General features: G+C 39.4%; 2 protein-coding genes across 4 annotated transcripts in view; one reads left to right on the forward strand and one right to left on the reverse strand.

Moving 5' to 3' along the window:
• Dgkepsilon (diacylglycerol kinase epsilon) overlaps window positions 1-6,473 on the reverse strand; it is a 225,774-nt gene extending 219,301 nt beyond the window's left edge. The window contains exon 1 of one of the 2 annotated variants that reach the window (XM_067150428.2): window positions 6,339-6,473. The gene's annotated coding sequence lies outside the window, so the exon portion shown is untranslated. The remainder of the gene's footprint in view (window positions 1-6,338) is intronic. The other variant, XM_067150427.2, reaches the window with a different exon arrangement.
• A 172-nt stretch (window positions 6,474-6,645) lies between these two features.
• lic (dual specificity mitogen-activated protein kinase kinase lic) overlaps window positions 6,646-25,068 on the forward strand; it is a 65,540-nt gene continuing 47,117 nt past the window's right edge. The window contains exons 1-4 of one of the 2 annotated variants that reach the window (XM_067150432.2): window positions 6,646-6,749; window positions 7,645-7,815; window positions 21,662-21,713; window positions 21,805-21,970. In XM_067150432.2, the coding sequence (XP_067006533.1) occupies window positions 7,809-7,815; window positions 21,662-21,713; window positions 21,805-21,970 (225 nt within the window). In that variant the 5' untranslated portion in view covers window positions 6,646-6,749; window positions 7,645-7,808. Of the gene's footprint in view, window positions 6,750-7,050; window positions 7,449-7,644; window positions 7,816-21,661; window positions 21,714-21,804; window positions 21,971-25,068 lie in introns of those variants that run through there. The other variant, XM_067150429.2, reaches the window with a different exon arrangement.

Here is a 25,068-nt window from a genome sequence, read left to right on the forward strand (position 1 = left end):
CAGATTTGGACTCTGATCACAACTTGTTGGTCATGAAATGCCATCTGAAGTTGAAATTGAAGGATTGAAGGAATCCAGTGAGATGGGATCTAGATAAGTTGAAAGAAAGGAGTGTGAAGAATTGTTTCAAGGAACATGTTGCACAAGGACTAAATGGAACGGCTGAAGGAAACACATTGGAAGAAGAATGAACAGTCATGAAGAATGAGGTCGGTAGGGCTGCTAAACAGATGTTAGAAAGGAAGGATAGATCAACAACGAATCAATGGATTACTTGAGATATACTAAACCTGATCGATGAATGACGAAACTACAAGAATGCAAAAAAATGAAGAGGGGAGAAGAGAATACAGGTGATTAAAGAATGAAGTGGATAGGAAGTACAAGGATGTTGAAAGTTGCATGGTCCTAGGAAAGGTAGATGCTGCATACAGGAAAAACAAGCAAACCTTTGGAGAAAGGAAAACTATGTGTATAAATATTAAGAGCTCAGATGAAAAACCACTTCTAGGGAAAGAAGACAAGGCAGAAATATGGCAGGAACATATCCAACAGTTGTATCAAGGTAAGGACGTAGATGATATGGTTCTGGAACACGAAGAGGCTGTTGATGCTGATGAAATGGGTAGCCCAATTTTGAGGTCAGAATTCGACAGAGATTTGAGAGACCTAAATAGGAATGAAACACCAGGAATTGATGACATTCCCTCTGAATTACCGACTGCTTTAGGAGAAACCAATATGGTGAGGTATTCCATTTAGTGTGCAAGATGTATGAGACAGGAGAAGTGCCATCCAATTTTGGGTGAGGAGTATAAGATGAAAATAAGTCCAAAACAAAAGTAATGGAGTGCAGTCTTATGAAGTCAGGTGATGCAAGAAATATTAGATTAGGAAATGAAGTCTTAAAAGAAGTGGATGAATATTGTTACTTGGGTAGTAAAATAACTAATGATGGAAGAAGTAAGGACGACATAAAATGCAGGCTAGCACAAGCAAGGAAGGCCTTTCTTAAGAAAATAAATCTGATCACTTCGAACATTGATAAAGAAATTACAAAAAAGTTTTTGAAGGCTTTTGTTTGGTGCGTGACATTGTATGGAAGTGAAACATGGACGATAACTCGCTCAGAAAGAAAAAAATAAAAGCTTTTGAAATGTGGTGTTACAGAAGAATGCTGAAGGTGAGATGGACAGATCGAATCACGAATGAAGAGATACTGAATCGGATTGGTGAGAGGAGAATGTTGTGGCTAAATTTCATAAGAAGAAAAGATAGAATGATAGGACACATCTTAAGACACCCAGGACTTGCGCAGTTGGTTTTTGAGGGAAATGTAGGGGGTAAGAACGGCAGGGGTAGACCAAGGTATGAATATGACAAGCAGCAGATGTAGGATGCAGCAGTTATATAGAAATGAAAAGGTTAACACAGGATAGGGTGGCATGGAACGCTGCATCAAACCAGTATATGGACTGATCACTCAAACAACAACAACAGTGTGTGTTACACAGTTATACACTTCAACTTGTCGAAACCTCTGACACTGCTGGACTAGGAGTACTTCTTCCCGTCGTCAGGTACATAAATGATAATTCAGTCAAAGATGAAATGATGTTTTGCAATCTTCTCATGACTCATTAGACAATTGGGGAGGATGTATTTAATTCTGGTTGATTTCTGTCTGAAAGAAAACAGACTATCTTGGGGTGAATGCACTTAAGGAGTCAAAATGGCAAATTTTATAAAATCAAGAGCCCTGAATTCTTGAATTTTCACTACTCTCTGTGAAGAAAGGGAAAGCCAATTTATTCACACTGACATAAGATGGTTGTCACAGGGCAAAGTTATGTTTCGACTTTTTACCCTTCAAAATGATGTTATGTGTTTGTCTCTGACTTTGCATTTGATCCATCATCAAGATTATTATGATCTCGAGTGGTTACAATGTTTTTCATATCTCACCAAAATATTTTCAACTCTCAATGAATTTAACCTATCTCTGCAAAGCTTATGCATGTAACTGTAGCCTACTTTTAACACACAACAAAACTGAATCAACATTATGAAAAATCCACTTTTGGGAATGTTAAAAAATTAATAATGTTATTGGTTTTACATCCCACTTAGTACTTTTATAGTTTTCGGAGACACCGAGGTGCCGGAATTTTGTCTCGGAAGTATTCATTTACAGGGCGGTAAATCTACCGACACAGGGCTGACATATTTCAGCACCTTCAAATATCACTGGACTCATCCAGGAACGAACCTGCCAACTCGGGCTTAGAAAGCCAATTTGGGAGTGTTGTGTGAGGAGAGAAAAAGTTACCGAGTGCTTCCCTACACTGTGTGATCTTTTTGCGTGAATCAGACACTACTCTCTCTTTGGAGATTGCATCAGAAATCACACATCTACAAAATCTACAAACATCATTCCATGAATATTTTCCTGTTCAAAATATAAAATGGCTTCAAAATCCATTTACAACCTCGGTAAATGATACAGATCTGCCAGTCAGAAAAATAGAACAGGTAACTGACATAGCAGCTGACTGGAGTCCGAAGGACACTTTCAGTCCATCACCATTATATGAACTTTCGGCCAAGCTTAGAAGTGAATATCCACAAATTGGAAAGCCACCTGTTACAAAACTTTTACCCTTCCTTACAACATACCTTGCTGAGGCAGCATTCTAAAAATATAGACCAAGCAAAGAAATAGATTCAAGCCTGACGCAGATCCAGCTATCCAAAATCCCATCTGATGTTGAAAGGTTACACGTCATTCATCTCATTAATAACCTGATTTTTTTTTTAATATTGAACTTTTAAAAGTGTTATTATTTTGAATAGCAAACTTCCCAATATTTGTAGCATATGCACCTGCGATATATACATATACTGTAATTTTCAATTTCAAAACATGTATCAATATTGCAAATTTAAAATGAAGGAATTATGGATTAAAATTGGATAACTTGGGTAACTTACAATACATTTTAATTTTAACATAATTATAATACATGTATTAAATATTCAATAAATAAATAAATATATAAACTTTTTTTTTTTTTTTTTTTAGTTGCTTTACGTCGCACCGACACAGATAGGTCTTATGGCGACGATGGGACAGGAGAGGGTTAGGAGTGGGAAGGAAACGGCCGTGGACTTAAGGTACAGCCCCAGCATTTGCCTGGTGTGAAAATGGGAAACCATGGAAAACCATTTTCAGGGCTGTCGACAGTGGGGATCGAACCTACTATCTACCGAATACTGGATACTGGCTGCACTTATTGAGCTTGGTTAAATAAACTTTACTTTTATTCCTATTTTATATCATAAACACTCAAAATATAGGCAAAAATAAGCATATTACTGAAGCTAAAAAATTATTAATTTATTATAGAAGGACGGGGGAGATAAACTTTTAAAAATTCCGCAGTAAGTTCCATACCTTCTGCAGGGTTCCATGTGATAACTTTTGTTTGATAGTGCTTTAACACTGCATTAACACATCGAAGGTTAACAGGAATGCAAGGATGGAAAAGGGTTAGGACTGGGAAGGTAGCAACTGTGGCTTTCAGGTACAAACCCAGCATTTGCCTGGTGTGAAAATGTGAAGCCGTGGAAAACTATTTTCTGGTCTGTCAATGCTGAGATAAACCCACCATCTCCAGAATGCAAGCATATAGCTATGGTGTATGGCGAACTTGCTTAGCGATAGTCCTTGTCCTTTTATGTTTCCATGTTTGCCCTTATCTCCTATTTCTGTTTCTCCCTTTTACCACATTTTCCCCCTACTGTGTGTTCCACTTTTTTCTTATAGCCCCTATACAAGATTTGATTTGGCACTTGCTTGTTTCTTTCCTATACTGAAACACAATTATTTGTTAATTATATCTTAAAAAAACAAAAAAAAACAAAAAACAAATAAGACTGGTAAGGATACACAAAAACCTAGTGTTTTCGCACCTCTACTCCTTCCTTGTACCCTAATGAACATATTTAACAGCATATGACGGCACCTGCGAGTGAACTCGCGATAGCCGGCTTGTGTACCGTAACCACAGCTACATTCAATTTATTAACACAAATGCATACAAAAGTGCATAAGGTTTCATTAAGAGTCCTCTCTATTGTAAGCAGTTAGGCATTTTGTTCTTTTGACTGCTAGTGGTTTTGCACCAACACAGATAGATCTTACTGCGACGATGGGATAGGAAAGGCCTAGGAGTTGGAAGGAAGTGGCCTTAATTAAGGCACAGCCTCAACATTTGCCTGGTGTGAAAATGGGAAACAACGGAAAACCATCTTCAGGCTGCCGACAGTGGGATTCAAACCCACTATCTCCCGGATGCAAGCTCACAACTGTGCGCCTCTAACCGCATGGCCAACTCGCCCGGTTTTTCTTCTTTTAGGACACTGTTCTAAATGATATGTACTGCCCGCAGCTTCAATCTTCTTCTGCCCTGTAGAAATCTTGCTTAAAGCAGATTTTGTGATGGTACGCACAGACTGTGTATCTTGACACGACATGCCGTTGGTTTTCATTAACTCTGTGAAGTTCAAACCAATGGAAGAGGAAGAGAGAAACAACTTCGATCAATTTTCACTTTGGAGAGAGTGTGAATCCTGTAATTAAAGATAATGAAAAAAATGACTATAAAATATGATCAACTGAGGGAAATGATGCAGCAAGTTGAAGATGGCCATTTAATGGATAGTATCATTTCTTGAGCTAGTTGATAGTACCGTTAAGAAAAATGAAGCAAGTACGCATCTGCAATCAGTGTTGGAGAATGAACAACAGTTTGCCAAAGATTTCAAAGGAAATGTGTCAAATACACTTCATGAAATCAGAAAGATGCAGGAAGAATTTACTACAGAAGACAACAGTACAAGTGTTTTGCATGTCAATTTGTCCAATTTCCAGAGAGGATTTTGTTGACCAAAGAGGAACTCAAAAGCAAAGATGGAATCGTTAAGGAAGAACGAAAGATCATGAGGAATATTCTTGGTCCAGAAAAAACTGAAGACTGATACAGACCGAAATCCCTTTAAAGCAATGGAGAAACTGTGGATAACCTGTCCAACGGCAGCAGATATTAGAAAACGAAGACTGAAATTTTATTCACATGTTCAAAGACTCTCAACAATAAGGCTTACACACAAGATCATGACATACAGAATAAAACTGAAGAGTCTATCATGGATTCAAAAAGTCAAAAACGACTCGGAAAAAGCCCAGATAGATATACCAGAAATATTAGACCACAAACCAAGTAGACTGAAGAAAGAAAGATAGAAAGAGAGCCCACGGAGAAGAAATGAAAGCCATATGGAAGACCAGAAAGGCGAATCAAAAAAGCACTGCGTGATCTAACAGGGTCCATACGCAAATAGTACCTAATAATAATAAGGAAAGAGATGGTAGATTTATCTAAGTGTTGGTGTTGAATAAATTGAAGAAAAATCATGAAAACAGAAGGGTTTCTATACTAAGTTCCAGTGAAGATCTTGAAGCAATAACGAAGTTCAGGCTAAAGAACTAACAAGTTATGCTCTTAAACAGCAGAAACAGAAGCAGAGCAAAGTAGCAAATAAGATTTTAAAACTACATACAGAAAACAAGCACGATAGAGGAACACAAGCCACAAGTACAATAGCTGCTCCTTTTGAAGAAAAGATCAAAGACTTCAAGAAAGAAGAGATCTCAAAGTCACTTGTTGACATACAGCCCAAGACTTTGGGGGACTTCAAAAGAATTTTTTCAGAATAAGAACTCAGTTTGACGAAGAACTGGAAGATTTAGAGAAATGTTGGCATTTATTGCTGTAACCCACCAGCCACGAGCTGCAAATGTAGAGAAAGAGAAAAAAATAATTGAAAGAAGGGCTGAAGAGGCTGGAAAGGAGCTTGAAAGTTGATCAAAATTTACTGAACAATTCAATTCAGTTCGTTATGGAAACTAGAAAATGGCAGTGCAGACGACAGCCAGTAAAAGGTCTCGAGTCTGAGGGGAAAGTCTTCGTATAAGACCGATACTGCATCGACGAAGTGATCATTCAGCCAACACCTGATCTAAATAACAGGTATTGTGCGCCCTTCGAAACCGCTATTTCCTACACCACCTATAGGCCTATAACAGATAATTCCCGATATTATACAGTGATGATTTCTCCCAACACAAAGTAATGCCGGGACGAATAAAGCTCATGAATTCAGAGTTAATATTGTAGATAATTTTCACACACACAGTATATGAAAGTAAGAAGTACGGTACTGTATCGTAGGAAATAACAGAGAAAACGCAATAATTTTTATCTATATTGCATTACCTATTTTGAAATATTTTGCTGTCTTGGTAACCAAAACTAGGCAATTCTTGAGTATTTCAATTCTTATTTGTCTCCCGCTATCACATGTTTGACAAGAAGAAACGTCAGTGTGTCAGAACTACACTCCTTGCGATAACGACCAAAATAAAAGAAAGTCAGTGCGCAAATTACTCGACAACTGTCATTACGCACAAACTTTGAGCATACAATTTCAAACGTCGGGTACAGAACATCACATGTATATCTGATCCTGCTGAGTGCAACGATCACAGTCACAGATCATACTCCTTGTATTCGGTTATGAAGAGGGGAAGGGAAGAAACGTGGAATATCATACACACTGTGCCGTGATCACGAAAGGAGGGGGTATGCGGCATCTTTCCTTGACGACAAATTTGTCCATACCAACCGGTAAGTAGGGAATATTATGGGCTGCTTTGTAATTTTAATTTTATTACCGTTACACGAAGTTTTTCGTAGATGTACTGTTCATCTAATAAGTTAAAAAGGGATAAACTGATATGAGTTACTTTTAAATCATGTATATTTCACTTCATGCATTTGCCGTACATGCCTCAAAATTATGCATGCTTGGTGAAATTTATATTACAAAGTTGTCTACCCTAGCTACCCACGATCGGCGGGAGTAGGGATGAGAATGAATAGGGAAGCCAAATGGAAGATAGTAGTAGATAGAGAAAGAGAGGAAGAAAGAAAGAAAGAGATAGCGCTAACAAGCTTATTCACCAGCCAGGAGCAGGGACAGCCGAGGGAGATATTTCACATACATTTTTCGAGGTTTTTTGTATTTAACGTATTGAAGGGAGGGCATTTATTATTGTAGATGTTCTATTCCATGGATGTGCCTTTTTAAAGCAGTGGATCATGTAATGACTCGAATTGAAGCGTATTTTTGTACCCATTTCGGGAAAATTATTTTTGAACAAGTTTAGCAGTCTCTAGTCTGTGCCGCCGACGATATTTAGTTTACAATGGACATAAGATTTTTATTTAATGTAGCCGGCAAATAGTTTCTAAGACATGAAACGAATTGTATAGCAAATCATCTTTGAATTTCTGCGTCCGAGTCGATTTCAGTTTTACTATTTCGTAAGTATGGAGTGCTTTTCAAGAAATCTTGGTGTCAGTGTAAATTTTACGTTGCTCTTATTTATGAATGAATTATCAACATGCAGAATGTTATCTATAGGGCCTAGGTAGTTTTGGGTTTGTAAGTTAATTACTCTTACCTTGATCGGTGTGTTGTGTTTCAGTAGATTAATGTCTTCCCTTGTTTATGTTCCAGAGTTCAGATCTGTTACAAGTTCCAAAATATCTCAGACATGGTGTAGATGGAACTGAAGAAATCTTGACTGACACGGCAGTCAAGTTAATGAACGACCTCCTGTGCATACAAAGTTAATTCTTAATTTCCGTCCTGCTGATCCTCGGTTGGACAGTAATACAGAAATGTCAGGTAAATATTGTACTGTTATCCGGTTGTCATTATTACATTTTTCATGTTACAAATATATGTCAGGAAAATAGTTTTAGCACTGTAATTCTTCTGAATTTTATCTAGTATAACATGTAGGAGAGAGAGAGGTTCATGATCAAAGCTAGGGACCCACATCCCACCCCCAAAATATATTTACTTCCATAGCAAAATATTACAGATAGTCAAGAGCCACTGCCATGAGCTAAAATATTTAATGCAGCAAATGGCTGTATATAACACCTGATACAGAACTCCTCACCATCATAGTGTGGTGCAGAACCTTGTCAGGGGATCATGTCTCTCGTACTAATATATTACATCGTATCTTCCACACATAGACCCACAGAGTTTGCAAACACCAACTGATCCTAGTTGGTGAAATCCATGCACTGCAAACCTGGTCATCACATGATGAAGTTTGTAATTTGCTTGCATCCAGTCCTGAAAAGCATAGCATTGGTGTCATGGAAGTCAGTCCAAATTTATTTTCTTTTTGTCATGAGCTCATGCAGGACAGTCTTGTATTCGGTTGTTACTGGCAGAAGCATTGTAAGCCATACTTCTTGTCCATAATACTGTTCTCTAGCCAATACATATACATATGCGATGGTGTGAACTTAGAATGGCACATGGCCTTCTTGAGGAATGTTGCTTTAACTTTCTCGAGTTCTTTTTAAGTGCCTTATGAGATATTCCCAGATGTTTGTAGGCCATATGTTGCAACAAGTGATTATGACATTGCTACCAGAATTCAACAAATAAGTTAGATTGTTGCCATTGATGCTTTCACGGCCTGTACTTTTAGACACGATATAGGCTTTTGGGTTTATGCCGTGTCAAGAAAATAAGGTGACATTCTTTACGTTTCACAGAGAACTTAGCTCTGTGTCTTCAGAAGAAAATCTCGAGTGTTCACGAGGAAGGCTTTTCCAACAATGAGGTTTAAATTTAGACGTTATAATAGAAGTTAGAGTGGTTGCACTTCACTACCAATGGTTTCGAATTTTTAAGAAGGTGAAAATCTTGCAAAAATTATTTGAAACTGTACCTAAAGTAGATAGGAGAAAAGATCCTTTCTTCGTGCCCCTAGAAGTATTCTTACTTATGTAGAAAAATAAAGACCATCTCGGCATCAATCTTTGAAAGCAGCCATTTCTTGTATTGTTATTGGCTGCAGGGCTTGCATCCAGAACTCTCATCACGTATGGCCCACTGCTATCACATTCCATGAAAATGAAACCGCAGAGTTCGTAAGTGACGTGTTATGGCATATGCCGGATGTAGTTGTAGTATCCATGTCATCACTAAGTAGTGGACTTGTCACTAGCCAATACTGTCACAGGATACTAGAGGCTTGTGGACCACTTTGCCATTAATTGCGAATCTTGACAAAACAGATCTTAATGGTTGGTTTTCGTTGATCCATTTCCTGTCAATCATTGCGTCAGTAGCGTAGAAGTCTTCTTCTCGTCTAGTTAATGAACTGGCAAGAGAACAGTTCTGTTTAGAAGATCTAAAGCTGAGTCATCGGCATATTGCAATTCCATAACAGAGGAAATCTTAATCTTTTGGGAGAGAAGTCTAGCCATATTGAACAGTTCCCCATTGAAGCGATATCTGACCTTTACACCTTGCTTGTCTGTAGATGTTGCAAATAGTATGGCAGCTAGATAAAGAGCGAAGAGTGTTGGAGCAAGCACACATCCTTGTTTCAATCCATGAGTGATTGGAAATGGATCAGAGATAATATTTTGTTGATGATTTGCTTGACATGTTATCATGAAAAAACTTGACTAGATCTATAAAATGCTGTGGACAGCCAAATGAGCATCCTTGATCCTTACTAAAGAGTCCACTAAAGAGTATGGTTCCAGTGTATGGGACCCTCACCAGGATTACCTGATTCAAGAACTGGAAAAAATCCAAAGAAAAGCAGCTCGATTTGTTCTGGGTGATTTCTGACAAAAGAGTAGCGTTACAAAAATGTTGCAAAGTTTGGGCTGGGAAGAATTGGGAGAAAGAAGACGAGCTGCTCGACTAAGTGGTATGTTACAAGTAACTATTCTCATTTTGGTTCCGTATTGAAGTTGACGTATGTCTCAAGTATTATTACAATATTATAAGTCCACCTGTTCAGTACAATACAATATGATCCACTATTTCATATGGTCAAATATTTTTTTATACATAATACATAAAAGTCAAAGGTACATGTTTCACCCTCCTTACGGGCATCATCAGCCTATATCAATCTTAAAAATAATACATATACTTATAAATTATAGGTTAAAATGTTGAAAAATGATTTCGTAAAACATTATACAATAACATCTAAAACAACGATAATGCACCAAAGTATGTTAAAAGAGAGTGAATTAACAGTTTTGAAGATTAAAACGTGATTAAACATGAAATTTTGAGAGTTTAAAACTAAAATGGATCCATATTTTTATAATATCATAAAGACTGCGATGGCCTTGAGTGTAAACACAATCATCAAAGGGGGATGTTTCTTCAATTCCCAAGTTGAATCCAAGGTGGTAAAATCACTGTCAGTTATTTAAAACGGAAGTGTGAATGTAATAAACAAGTTAAAATGTATATGTTTGGGATATCTGAAAGTCGAGAAGAAAATGGAACTTCTTGTAGAGGCGTTGCTTATGATAAAACGTATGTCAAAGCTAGCGGAGTTTGGAAATTATGTGGTAGTCGAATGGATCTAAAAGATAGTCAAGTTGATGTTAAAATTCCGTTGAAACATTTGTTGGAAGAAATGTTCAGGATTTTTCGTACGGAGCGTATTAAGTACGTCAGGTTGTTACAACGGAATTTTAACATCAGCTTGACTATCTTTTAGATCCATTCGACTACCACATAATTTCCGAACTCCGCTAGCTTTGACATATGTTTTATCATAAGCAACGCCTCTACAAGAAGTTCCATTTTCTTCTCGACTTTCAGATATCCCAAACATATACATTTTAACTTGTTTATTACATTCACACTTCCGTTTTAAATAACTGACAGTGATTTTACCACCTTGGATTCAACTTGGGAATTGAAGAAACATCCCCCTTTGATGATTGTGTTTACACTCAAGGCCATCGCAGTCTTTATGATATTATAAAAATATGGATCCATTTTAGTTTTAAACTCTCAAAATTTCATGTTTAATCACGTTTTAATCTTCAAAACTGTTAATTCACTCTCTTTTAACATACTTTGGTGCATTATCGTTGTTTTAGATGTTATTGTATAATGTTTTACGAAATCATTTTTCAACATTTTAACCTATAATTTATAAGTATATGTATTATTTTTAAGATTGATATAGGCTGATGATGCCCGTAAGGAGGGTGAAACATGTACCTTTGACTTTTATGTATTATGTATAAAAAAATATTTGACCATATGAAATAGTGGATCATATTGTATTGTATTGAACAGGTGGACTTATAATATTGTAATAATACTTGAGACATAAGTGGTATGTTCCGAGCTGTCAGCGGAGAGGTGGCGTGGAATGACAATAGTAGACGAATAAGTGTGAATGGCGTTTTTAAAAGTAGGAAAGATCACAATATGAAGATAAAGTTGGAATTCAAGAGGACAAACTGGGGCAAATATTCATTTATAGGAAGGGGAGTTAGGGATTGGAATAACTTACCAAGGGAGATGTTCAATAAATTTCCAATTTCTTTGAAATCATTTCTGAAAAAGCTAGGAAAACAACAGATAGGGAATCTGCCACCTGGGCGACTGCCCTAAATGCAGATCAGTATTGATTGATACTCAAAAGTATCTGATTCTTGGACGTGCTTCTTAGAGAATGATAAGGTGATTGTTTTGATGTGCAGGAAATGATATAGGGTCACAATGCAACAATGTGTAGTGATATTTGTTACATAATCTGCAGGATTTCTTTTTGATGTGCATGCCTTCTAAGTGTGGAATGAGCTGAGGCTATTGCTGCATAGATTTTTATTAACTTTTCATCACAGACTAATTTAAGAAAGCCCGTCTGGTGACCATGATCGTTAAGGCATTGAAGTTTAAATGGTCTGACACCGAGGTGAGCCGGTTCGAATCCCGTTGGTCGAAAACATTTTCACCTTCAGAATGTTGGCCGGTAGGGGAGGTGGTGGTATACAATTTCTAATCACTAGATTGCAGTGATCATATGGAGTGAGGGCATATGACACTGTTGATGGTGATTCGTCTGTCAGATGAGGACGTAAAGCCTTGAGCAGACCCCTTGGTGTTATTCGACAGGAGTAGGCTATGTGCCGGCACTGGGTTTTACCCTCTCCCTTCCTCTCATATACAACGTCATTCATTTCATCTCATTAACTCCTCTGGTGAGGTTGACGTCGGGAGGCATCCGGTCATAAAAACCTGCCATGACAGATTCATCTCACTTCATACCAGACCACGTAGAGAAGCGGGACAAGGGTTGGACAAGAAACAAATTTAAGGAAATCTGGGCAATTATAAAGCTGATGTTCATCTGAGCAAATGCAACATTGTCTTGACGTAGTAATGTATCACTGTCTCTTCTTTCCTTCTTAAAAGGCCAGTGCCTTTGAGGCTGGTATGTTAGGGAAATTTTTACATAGCAACATGAATATTTGTGTTGCTACATATAATCAATGTGAAAACAATTGAATGGTAATAAATATGGTGCTTGAAGATACATTTCTAACACGTGGATTGTTAGAGGCCTGCTATTCAGAATAAGAGGCACCCTCTCTAGGCATACATCGACCTTGCTACAAAATTTGAAAGGCTCATTCTGCAAAATAAAAAAATTTAATACAGATTCTGCAGAACTGTCTACAAATCATTCATTTCCATCTATATTAGAACGTGATTAACATTCCTCTCCCCCCTCCCCCCAGCCCCCCTCCGAAAAAAAGATGACAATAACAGCAGTAAAAATTATAAATTTCCATCTTTTGATGTTTTTAACGTACATACATTATCATTATAGACTGTTATGCCTTTCAGCGTTCAGTCTGCAAGCCTCTGAGAATTTACTAAACGTCGCCACAATCCTCTATTTGCAACTAGTGTTGTGGCCTCATTTAGTTCTATACCTCTTATCTTTAAATCGTTAGAACAGAGTCTAACCATCGTCGTCTTGGTCTCCCTCTACTTCTCTTACCCTCCATAACAGAGTCCATTATTCTCCTAGGTAACCTATCCTCCTCCATTCGCCTCACATGACCCCCACCACCGAAGCCGGTTTATGCGTACAGCTTCATCCATCGAGTTCATTCCTAAATTAGCCTTTATCTCCTCATTCCGAGTTCCCTCCTGCCATTGTTCCCACCTGTTTGTACCAGCAATCATTCTTGCTACTTTCATGTCTGTTACTTCTAACTTATGAATAAGATATCCTGAGTCCACCCAGCTTTCGCTCCCGTAAAGCAAAGTTGGTCTGAAAACAGACTGATGTAAAGATAGTTTCATCTGGGAGCTGACTTCCTTCTTACAGAATACTGCTGATCGCAACTGCGAGCTAACTGCATTAGCTTTACTACACCTTGATTCAATCTCACTTACTATACTACCATCCTGGGAGAACACTTGAAATTATCGACCTGTTCTAGCTTTGTATCACCAATTTGACATTTAATTCTGTTGAATTTCTTACCTACTGACATCAGTTTAGTCTTCGAGAGGCTAATTTTCATACCATACTCATTGCACCTATTTTCAAGTTCCAAGATGTTAGACTGCAGGCTTTCGGCACAGTCTGCCATCAAGACCAAGTCGTCAGCATAGGCCAAACTGCTTACTACATTTCCACCTAACTGAATCCCTCCCTGTCATTTTTTTACCTTTCAGTATATGATCCATGTAAACTACAAACAGCAAAGGTGAAAGATTACAGCCTTGTCTAACTCATGTAAGTACCCTGAACCAAGAACTCATTCTACCATCAATTCTCACCGAAGCCCAATTGTCAACATAAATGCCTTTGATTGTTTTTAATAATCTACCTTTAATTCCATAGTCCCCCAGTATAGCGAACATCTTTTCCCTCAGTACCCTGTCACATGCTTTCACTAGATCTACGAAACATAAACACAACTGCCTATTCCTCTCGTAGCATTTTTCAATTACCTGGCACATACTGAAAATCTGATCCTGACAGCCTCTCTGTGGTCTGAAACCACACTGGTTTTCATCCAACTTCCTCTCAACGACTGATCGCACCCTCCCTTCCAAGATGCCAGTGAATACTTTGCCTGGTATACTAATCAATGAGATACCTCGATAGTTATTGCAATCCTTCCTGTTCCCTTGCTTATAGATAGGGGCAATTACTGCTTTTGTCCAATCTGAAGGTACCTTACCAAACTCCACGCTAATTTTACTACTCTATGAAGCCATTTCATCCCTGCCTTCCCACTATACTTCACCATTTCAGGTCTAATTTCTCATCTATTCCTGCTGCCTTATGACAATGGAGTTTATTTACTATCCTTTCCACTTCCTCAAGCATAATTTCACCAACATCATTTTCCTCCTCCCCATGAGCTTGGCTGTTTGCAACACCACCATGATGATTTCCTTTTACATTGAGAAGATGTTCAAAATATTCCCTCCACCTCTCCAGTGATTCCCTGGAATCTATTATGAGTTCACCTGAATTACTCAAAACACTGTTCATTTCCTTTTTCCCTCCCTTCCGAAGATTCTTTATTAGTGTCCAGAAAGGTTTCCCTGCTGCTTGACGTAGCCTTTCCAGGTTATTACCAAAATCTTCCCATGACTTCTTTTTGGATTCAACAACTATTTGTTTCGCTCTGTTTCTTTCATCTACGTACCAATCCCTGTCTGCCTCGGCCCTTGTTTGGAGCCATTTCTGATAAGCCTTCTTTTTACGTTTACAGGCTGCTCTCACTTCATCATTCCACCAAGATGTTCGCCTTTTCCCATCTTTACACACAGTTGTTCCTAGGCATTCCCTTGCTGTTTCTACTACAGCATCCCTGTATGCCACCCATTCACTTTCTGTATCCTGAACCTGCTTACTGTCTATTGTTCGAAACTTCTCACTAATCATATCCATGTACTTCTGTCTAATTACCTCGTCCTGGAGATTTTCTACCCTTATTCGTTTGCAGACAGATTTCACTTTCTCTACCGTAGGCCTAGAGATACTTAGTTCACTACAGATCAGATAGTGGTCTGTATCATCGAAAAATCCCCGAAAAACTCGTACATTTCTAAAAGATTTCCTGAATTCAAAGTCTGTTAAGATATAGTCTATTATGGATCTGGTACCCCTAGCCTCCCATGTGTAGCGGTGAATAGCCTTATGCTTGAAGAATGTATTCGTAACAGCTAAACCCATACTAGCACAGAAGTCCAGCAAACGCTTCCCATTCCCATTAGCTTCCATATCTTCCCCACATTTACCAATCACCCTTTCATATCCTTCAGTTCTATTCCCAACTCTCGCATTGAAATCGCCCATTAGCACTATTCTATCCTTGCTGTTGACCCTGACCACGATGTCACTCAATGCTTCATAAAACTTGTCAACTTCATCCTCATCTGCACCCTCACATGGTGAATACACAGACACAATTCTTGTCCTAATTCCTCCCACTGACAAATCTACCCACATCATTCGCTCATTTACGTGCCTAACTGAAACTATGTTGCGTGCAATGGTATTCCTGATAAAGAGCCCTACCCCAGACTCTGCCCTTCCCTTTCTAACACCCGTCAAGTACACTTTATAATCTCCTATCTCTTCCTCCTTATCTCCCCTTACCCGAATATCACTTGCTCCTAGCACATCCAGATGCATCCTCTTTGCTGACTCAGCCAGTTCTACTTTCTTTCTTCCATAAGCCCCATTAATATTGATAGCTCCCCATCGAATTCCATTTTGTTTGCCAAGTTGTTTCCAAGGAGTCCCTCGCCTGTCAAATGGGAGTGGGACTCCATTACTCCCATAGGTCCGAGGCTTGCTTAAAGTGTTCTGAGCTCGGTAATTTCATGAAGCAGGATGCTGCCCTACTTGCACATAGTCCAAGTGAGGATCTCTCCTCTAACGGGTTATGGACCACCGGTGAATTGTATAGTCCTAGCCGCCTGAGCACAAGGAGGGCCACGACTCAGAATATGTCCGAGATGCCCACTCCCATTCCATAGCAACTGGTATCCCGACTCTCAGGACCACTTACTAGGCCACTCAGCCGTTGCCCATGGTTCACGAACTAGGACGTGACTACAGTAACCCACAAACATGAACCATTGATGTTTTTAAATTCTATTGAAATTGTAGAAATGTATCCTGATAGTATTCTGGATCCTAATGGTCACCCTCATTGGAGGGCGAGCGATATACACAGTTCAAAAAGATTAGGAAAACTTGTTTTGTAACGTCTGGTATGTGAATATTAATTTGGTGGATGGGGGTTCCAATGGAGACCCTAGCTACTCAGGGTATGTCATATCAAAGTTATACTCCATATGTAGGCATAGCCATGCATTAAACTGTCAGGTGACCCCTCAAGGCAAAGTGAATAGCAGTGCGTCCATGTGTCGTTGTGAGGTACACAGACTACTGCGGTCATTTGAGCATACACATAAACCAGCACGAGGTTCAAGTCGCAAGGGCTGTCACTGTAATCCAGGAAGGATGGACTTTTTGTCGTGTTGCTGTGGATCTGTGTCTCTCTGTTCTTCACTGCTTGTGGAATTGCTACAGTGAGACAGGCCAGTTCACAGGGAGGGTTGGACAAGGTCGTGGATACATGACATTCCCACAGGATGACCGATATCCGACCATCTGTGCGTTGCAGCATCGTTCAGCAACTGCCAGAGAACTGCAACAAGACCTCAGGAAGGTCACTGGATCACGGTGTCTGACCAGACAGTAAAGAACTGGTTAAGAGAAGTGTCCTTACGACCCAGACGACCTGTTTGAGTGCCCCGTTTAACGCAGCAACATCACGCAGCTCGCCTTCTGTTTGCTCGCTCCCACGTCAACTGGCAACTTGGCCAATGGAGACCTGTGCTGTTCAGACGAGTCCATATTTTCCCTGACACAGCGTGATGGACGTCAACATGTATGGAGACGCTGTGGTGAGCAGTACATGCGAAATGTTGTCCAGGAAGGTGATCGATTCGGACAAGGTTCAGTGATGGTGTGGGGTGGCATCAGTATTGATGGCCGTACGGATCTTGTCGTCTGTGGTAATCTTACCGCTGTGGGGTACATAGAGTAGATACTGCTAGAGCATGTGTTGGTTGCTGCATACGGTGTTGGCCCTGAATTTGTACTCGTGCATGACAATACCAGGGCTCATGTAGCATGCATCACCAGGCCTGTCTTGCGAAAACTGGACATTCAAGAGATGGAATGGTCAGCAGTGAGTCCTGACCTTAATACAATTGAGCATGTGTGGGATAGGCTTGACAGAAGTGTTCGTGGGCGTCCTGTTCAACCACAGATTCTCCAAGACCTCGAACAGGCTCTCATTGAAGAATGAGACCTGATACCGCAACATGACCTCCGTCGACTTATACGGAACATGCCACGTAGGTGCCAAGCTGTGATAAATGCTCGTGGAAGACATACACCATACTGAAGATCTCCAGTTGTTAAAAAATTCACCCTGGACGACTGTTATCACTTTGTTTTCGCCCCTATTTGGACATTTCTGTTTGTGTTCTGAAAATGAACGCAAATCCATCGTTGTTCTTTTGTATACTTCAACATCATACCTGCCAACCCTTCCGATTTACCCGGAAACTTTCCGGTTTTTAACTCGTCTTCCGATTTTCCGATTTATTTTTACTTCTTCCGATTTTTTACTAACATAACCTCTAGTACCTCCGATACTCTTCCCCTTCGATAAAGGATAAATTCTTACGTACTTGTGTAATTTACGAAACCTCATTTTCAAGCGTATTTATTTGTTGCTTTATTTCGTGAGTGTTTCTTCCTTCGCATTCGTGTATCGTGTTTCCCGCTCACCACAACAGCGTGTGCGCTGTATGCAGCTGGGGATTCGGGGCGGCAATCGTCCTGCAAGCAAGAGGCTATAGCGCGCGCTAGCGACTCAGTTAATCGGGACGAAAGAATGAGTTTATTGTTCTGTTCGCACGCTGTTGACATTGTTTCTGTGCGCAGTTTCGTCGTCCCCTCTCTGTCAAAGTCGTTTGTTAATAATGTATGGGACATATTGAATTGTTTTGCATGTGGTAGTTTCGCTTATTTAAGTGCAAAATTTTAATGAATTGAATGTTTTCAAGGGGGTTCTTGTCGGTGACAGTTTCTGGCATTTTCTTTTCTCGTTATGGCCAAAAAAATATAACAAACGTTATCTCCAAGTGTTCAGAGATAACTATAAATTTCCGTTCATTTTACCGTCTAAGGGAAACTACCGTATTTTTCGCGTAATTAACGCCCTTGCATAATTTACGCATCCCAATATTTTTGGGTCCAAAGTGGAGAAAAAGAAATGTTCACGTATTTGACGCACCCACAACTTCGAACATCCATCACTCAGCTCCGGATGCGTTTCGAAATAAAGATGCCAACTACTCAAATAGCAGGCTTCCTATCGCCAAGCAGGCATTCCACACACAGGGCAACGTGCTGTTATTAGCCGTCAGGAAATCCCACTGCACTAGTTTTACGAGTGTTTCGGGTATGGGACATTCTGTGATCTCAAAATTGTTTGTCAGTCCACAGTATTCCAGTAATACTGCATCATACAAACTCGCGGTGATCATTTACGTCGAAACATACGGGAATAAAGCAGCGGGCAGCAAGTATTCAGTGTCCAAATGAAACGTGCGCTACCGCGGTGACAGAAGTGCACTTCAAGCGGCCAACAAGTCTCCCGAAGCATTTCGCGGACCAAAAAGCGGCAAGTTTCAGCAAGTAGAGGATTATCTGCTTAAATATATGATTTTGTTGCGCAATGTTGGATAAGCCATTTCTCACGAAATGCTGTGTTTTAAAGAATGCGAAATAGCCGCGGCACATGGAATCAGTATCTCGGATTTGAAGGTTAGCCGAGGCTTGATTAATTTTCTGAAGAGAAATGAACTTTCTCTTCGACGAAGAACAACATTATGCCAAAAAAAGACGAATGATTTCAACCATTGGCATCGCTTTGTGATTGAGAAGCGTGAAATGAAGGAATATTTGATCTCCCTTTATAGGAACCGCACGTCAGACGCCAATCAGTCTCCGTACGCCTCAAAGTCGAACAATCGATAAGAAAGGAACGTATAGTGTTATCGTACGCGCTATCGGAAGCCAAAAACAACGATGTACTGCAATGCTTGCTGATGGCAGAATGCCTAAAGCAAAATTTCCGCGAGTGATCCACGTTCGTATTCAACAGAAAAGGTGGATGGACACGTCACTCGTACAAGATTGGATACGAACGGTTTGGGGTAATATAGCAGGGTCCCTCCTTCGATGCCCGGCTCTTCTCGTTTGGATAATTTTCTTTTTTTTCGGTATGCCATTCAGGTCGTATTTTCAGCTCGTAATGAGAGGAATATTTTCTAGTGTCGGTACTTCAAACCCACGTGTGTAACTTACCTAATGTACCCTTTTTGACTTTTCAGAAAAAATCTCATTCCGGAATTTTACGCTGTATGACGATAATTGCAAATGAGTTGAACCAATTGTCTTTATATTATATTTGATGTATCTTTTAAATGTAAATGAATTAAAAATAATTTGTAAAGATCTGAATTCCTTGAATAATTTACGCATCCGCAGTTTTCGCCTGTATTTTTCGTCAAAAAAGTGCGTTAATTACGCGAGAAAATATGGTATTATAGATTTTGTTGTGTGTGTCGGTGTGACATAAATATTATTATTCGTATGTAAGTGTCATAAATGAGAGTGATTAGGTACATTTTCTTGTAACCATTTTTATGTTTTCTTAGTTTAAGATTTTAAATTTAATGATCAATTCGCATTGTAACTGTAGATATGAATGCCTTTTATCCTGACGTATTTTCACGTAGACTGTGGTGAAATATACGTGATGAAATCCAAGAATTAAAAAATCTTCCTATTTTTGGGTTCTAAAAGTTGGCAACAGTAAAGAATACAGATTTAGTTGGTAATATACAAAGGGCACTAGGAAAGTTTTGCAATACACAAAAACGGTTGGCTGGACACCCCTGTTATGGTGAGGGATGAAAAGAGGGGTGAAAACCGGTCTAGAAGAAAGCATGGCGTGATCTTCACACCAGTTGTTACCAAGCAGTGGGATTGAAAGCAAGTTAAGATGTCAGTGTGATCTAAAGGCGAATATCGTGCAATTATCCGCCAGTTTTGCTCGTGGATTAATTGTTGACCCGTGCCTGGAGAAAATTACTTCTGTGCTGGGGAAAGACTGTCCACATCAGACAACAATTTTCCGCTGGTACAAAGAGTTCCAGAGGGGAAATTTGGGGGTTGAAGACAATCCTCGTTCTGGGCGACCGTCTGAATCAGTGACTGAGGAAAACATTGAAGCTGTGAGGAAAATGTTTCAGCAAGAGAGGTGGTTGACATATCGGCAGGTGGAAGAGACCCTCCACATCCCTGCACCAGCTATTCATTCAGTTCTACACGACAATCTCCATGTTAGAAAGGTTTGTTCCTAGTGCCCCATTCACTTTCAGAGGAACAAAGGGCACATCATGTGAAATGGTGCCAAAAAATGCTACAACAGTTTGAAAATGGGATTTCGCTTAACGTCAATAGTATGGTTACAGGTGACGAAACTCGGCTTTATTATTACGATGTCCCATCAAAATCCCAAAACAAGGTATGGCTGTTTGAATATGAGGGTACTCCTGTGACTGTGCGAAAGTCAAGGTCAGTGAAGAAAAGGATGATTAAATGATTGGAGTATTCTTCACTAAACGGGGCATCCTGACTCGGGTTGTGCTAGAAACACAAAGGACAGTTACTGCGAAGTGGTACAGTGAGACATGTCTGCCTCATGTCAACCAGGCTCTCAAGCAGCTCCGTCCAAGGTCACGGCTCAGCACTTAGCTCTTGCATCACGACAATGCTCCAGCACATCATGCTAATGTAACGATGGATTTTCTTGCCAGATCAGGGTTGACTGTGCTTGATCACCCTCCATACAGTCCTGATCTTGCCCCATGTGACTTGCACTCTTCCCAGAAGTGAAGATGAAGCTGAAAGGGCGGCGTTTTGCATCCGACGAGGAGCTTCTGGCAGCACGGGATCAAGAGTGCGAAAATGTAACCGAAGAAAAGTGGCAGAGTTAGTTCAGTGACTGGTTTCGACGTATGGAGAAGTGTATTGAGTGTGGTGGAAATTATTTTGAAAAACACTAAAGTGTTCACTCACATTGCAAAACTTTCCTAGTGCCCTTTGTACCTGGGTGTGAGGTATTGTGGAGTATGGCATACGTTCAAAAACATGTTCCCATAATTTTTTTGAACTGTGTATTATTTCTTTAATAAATCTTTCTCTTTAGTAAAATATATTATGAGGTGCAGGTAGTAGAATATATTGTGTAATACTGAAAATATCATTTCACTAATGATTTGTAAGAGACTAATTGTGGTTGCTCAAGGCAGTCACCAGTTAACTAATAAATGTGAATTTGTGTATGTTTATTGCTGTTCAAATGTGGCTACTGAGAAGAAGTTGCCTGAAAATTATTCTGGTGGATGAATTGTGCATGTTTTAACCATTGCCCATTTATTATTTAATATTTTAATTATCTCTTGAAAGGTATGAATCAATTGGTGGCATTTAAGGTTTCACTATGCTCTGGCTAATCTTTCTTGTATTGTGTAGGGCGAAAGAAGGTTAACCTGAAGATAAACGTGCCTGATGAGCCTCCTCCAGTGTGAGTTTCTCAAATTTTTTACATTAAAATTCACACTGCTATAGAAATGTTTATTTAATACTCACCATTGATATTTATTTATGGTTTTCAGAACTCCTCCACGAAATTTGGACAAGAGAACTACCATCACCATTGGAGAGAAGACTTTTGTTGTAGAGGCTGATGACTTGGAAAAAATCTCAGACCTTGGCCGTGGGGCATATGGAGTGGTAGAAAAAATGCGGCATATTCCTAGTGGGACTATTATGGCTGTTAAAGTTAGTTTTATTTCTCTCTTTAATATTTTTAATAACTAAATGTAAGTGCTCAGGTAAGAAAGCTAACAGGAACAAAACATATACTATGGCATACTTTGTGAGAGGGGGGGGGCTAGGGGAAGAGAGATAAGAGTGCTACAATGGAGACCTGAGCACCAGCTACGTGTCCTTCACTGGGAATCCCTCAGAGCAAGAGGATACCTTCCTATCATGTTCCATAAGTGCAGGATTCATCCAAGCTTTTTTGTTTAATCTCTTCAGTTATTTGTATACAGGGGTCTGAAGCAATTATTATTATTATTATTATTATTATTATTATTATTGTTGTTGTTTATTTTCCACTAGTTGTAGGTACAATTTAGGGATGGTGAATGGAGAAAGGGCATAGCCCCGCATACACGAACGTGCCTCCATCCCCACTTAAAATTACAATATTAAAATATAAAATTATATTCTACATACGGTGCTTATATGTATAGTTACTGTTTTTACATAGGCATATTTACATAATATTTACAAGACCTGTTCAACATTCACGTAATTGGACACACTCTCTCTCTCTATCTCTCCTTCCCTCTAGAATCCCACATATACTTTAGCTAGGCCGGCTCACTCATACGCACATACAATCTCACTCACTCGTGATCCCATAAACTTTCATCCGTCCACCCACGCATACTGAACATTCACACCGTAGAAATATTATGTTGTGTACAGAAGGTTTCGTAATATATACATCCTTTTTACTTCTTTACAAAAATTTTCTGCAGGTATTTCTTTTATCTGTGGAGAGAGTTCATTCCACAGGTGAGCACAACGAATAAAGAAGCCACTTTGATATGACGCTGTTCTTGCAAATGTAGGGAAAAGGGACACATCTCGACCTCTTTGAGCAGAATGATAGTTCAGCTGTAAGCGGTTGAAAGGGTTTATATGAATGTTACCAGCAAGGGATTTTCTCAGAAAAGCAATATCTAATTTTTTACAGAGGGTTGAGTAATTAGTCATTCTGCTCGGCGTTGAACTCCCTCTAGTTTCATCATGTTCTCCGCTGTAGTAGGGTGCCAGGAAGGAAGCCTGTATTGGCTGTACGAATGACAAATAGGCTGTCAACTGCTTTCTTCCTGGCTCCCAGTAGAGATCTGCGGATTAATTCCAAGACTCAGTATGCTTTGCACCTTTTTCCTCAACGTGCTTCTTCCATTTTAAATTGCTGCAAATGTGAATGCCAAGCAATTTTATTGAACTGCAAGGCATCAGGTTTTTACCACACAGTGAAATTTGGTGTTGTTACCGTGATCTTGCTCTAGTTAAATGAATATATTTACATTTCTGTACATTTATAGACATTCTATTTATTTTGCTCCACAGAGCCACATTAACCAGGGGCCTATTCCACGAATGAACTTTGCAACTTTTCACTTTGCACTTTTCAGTTCAAATTTTGTTCCACCATCGCTTTTCAGATTTAGCTTGCAAAGTGAAAAGTTAGGAATCTTTTCACTTTTCAAGCCTGTTATGTTCCTCCATTGGTACAGAAATGCAAAGTGCAAAGAAATGAAGTGAAAAGTTTTCATAAATCTTGCAAAGAGATGATTCCCTTTTCATATGTTAATTAACAAGTATGTACACTAGTTTCTTGGCGTAGAATTTGGTTTAGTGATATAAACATGTTACGGCGTGAGCTTTTATTAGCATCAAGTGAGGACAGTGATGAAGAATCCAATAAGAGAACGTACAAAGACGAGATTAATTTTCATAACCTCATTTCGACGGACTTTCGCGAGTGATTTCGTATTACCCCAACACAGGCTCACTATATTCTTGAAATGATCGGACATTTATTGAAACATGTAACAAAAAGAAGTCAATCCCTTTCCAGAAAAGAACAAATTCTGATATGCTTACATTGGTTAGTAAATGGTGCCCAGCTGCACGGTGTAACACCAATGCATGGGACATCAAAATCAATTATTTGCGAACTGTTACCAAAGTCGTAGATGTTATAGTAAATGTAATATTTCCTAACAGTACGTTGGCCTGATAATCCACTCAATATAGCGACGACATTTCTAATGAAGGGTGAATTTCCTTCTGTGTGTGAATGTGTTGACGGCAGCCTACTCTTGTTAATATTGATGTCATAATTTGAGAGGTGAGAAGTTGTCGAAAAAGGATGTCACGTTTCTCCTTGACAACTTCCAGCACAGCCAGCTACTTGTAATAACCTTTTTTCCCATGATAAAAACTTAAACGGTACGACAATTATACCGTCGTATTCGCCGCAAAAAGTAAAGCATTAAAATCGTAGAGTATTAAGCCTATACAGTTTGCTCATGGAATAAACTTGATCGGATCACTCATTCGCACAGACTTTTCACTTTGCGAAAAAATTGAAAAGTACAACCTAGACCATGGTGGAACAGAAAGACTTTGCACTTTGCAAAATTTGAAAAGTTAAAAGTGCAAAGTTGAAAAGTTGCAAAGTTCATTCGTGGAACAGGCCCCAGATCTGACTGTAACTTGTTTACGTCGTTCTCATTGCGAATGTCTCAGCGTATTGTGCCATAGATGACTATACACAACCTGGCAGATCCAGTGTGAATATCATGTACAGAAGCGGCCCTATCACACTACCTTGAATCGCACCCGAGGTAACTATAGTTTGTTCTGACCTGGCCCCACTGAACACAATGCTGTGCGTCTGACCTACCAGGAATGATCAAAACCAAGAATGCAGGTTGCCTTGAATGCTATACTTGTTAAGTTTTAACAACAGTTGTTCTTGAGGTATCTGATCAAAGACCTTACTCCAGTCAAGAGTCAAGAGTTACGCAGTCCACTTGGGATATATTCGACTCGTCCAGGGAATGTTGCCACTCATCAATTACTATTGTTAAAAGTGTAGTGAGGTGTGGCTGATTTATCCTGTCATTAGTGGCTTTTAGAGTTTTCCCCACCATACTACCACAAGCAGTAATACTTCCTTTGTGTCCTTTATCCCTACAGTGGAGAGTGATGTTGAAGCCAGTGGCCTGGAAAACCTGGCTTCAGCATTATGCACATTATTTGACTGGAAGGGAAGGCAGTGTCCTGAA

Source organism: Anabrus simplex, chromosome 6, assembly GCF_040414725.1.
Source record: "Anabrus simplex isolate iqAnaSimp1 chromosome 6, ASM4041472v1, whole genome shotgun sequence".
Taxonomy (NCBI): domain Eukaryota; kingdom Metazoa; phylum Arthropoda; class Insecta; order Orthoptera; family Tettigoniidae; genus Anabrus; species Anabrus simplex.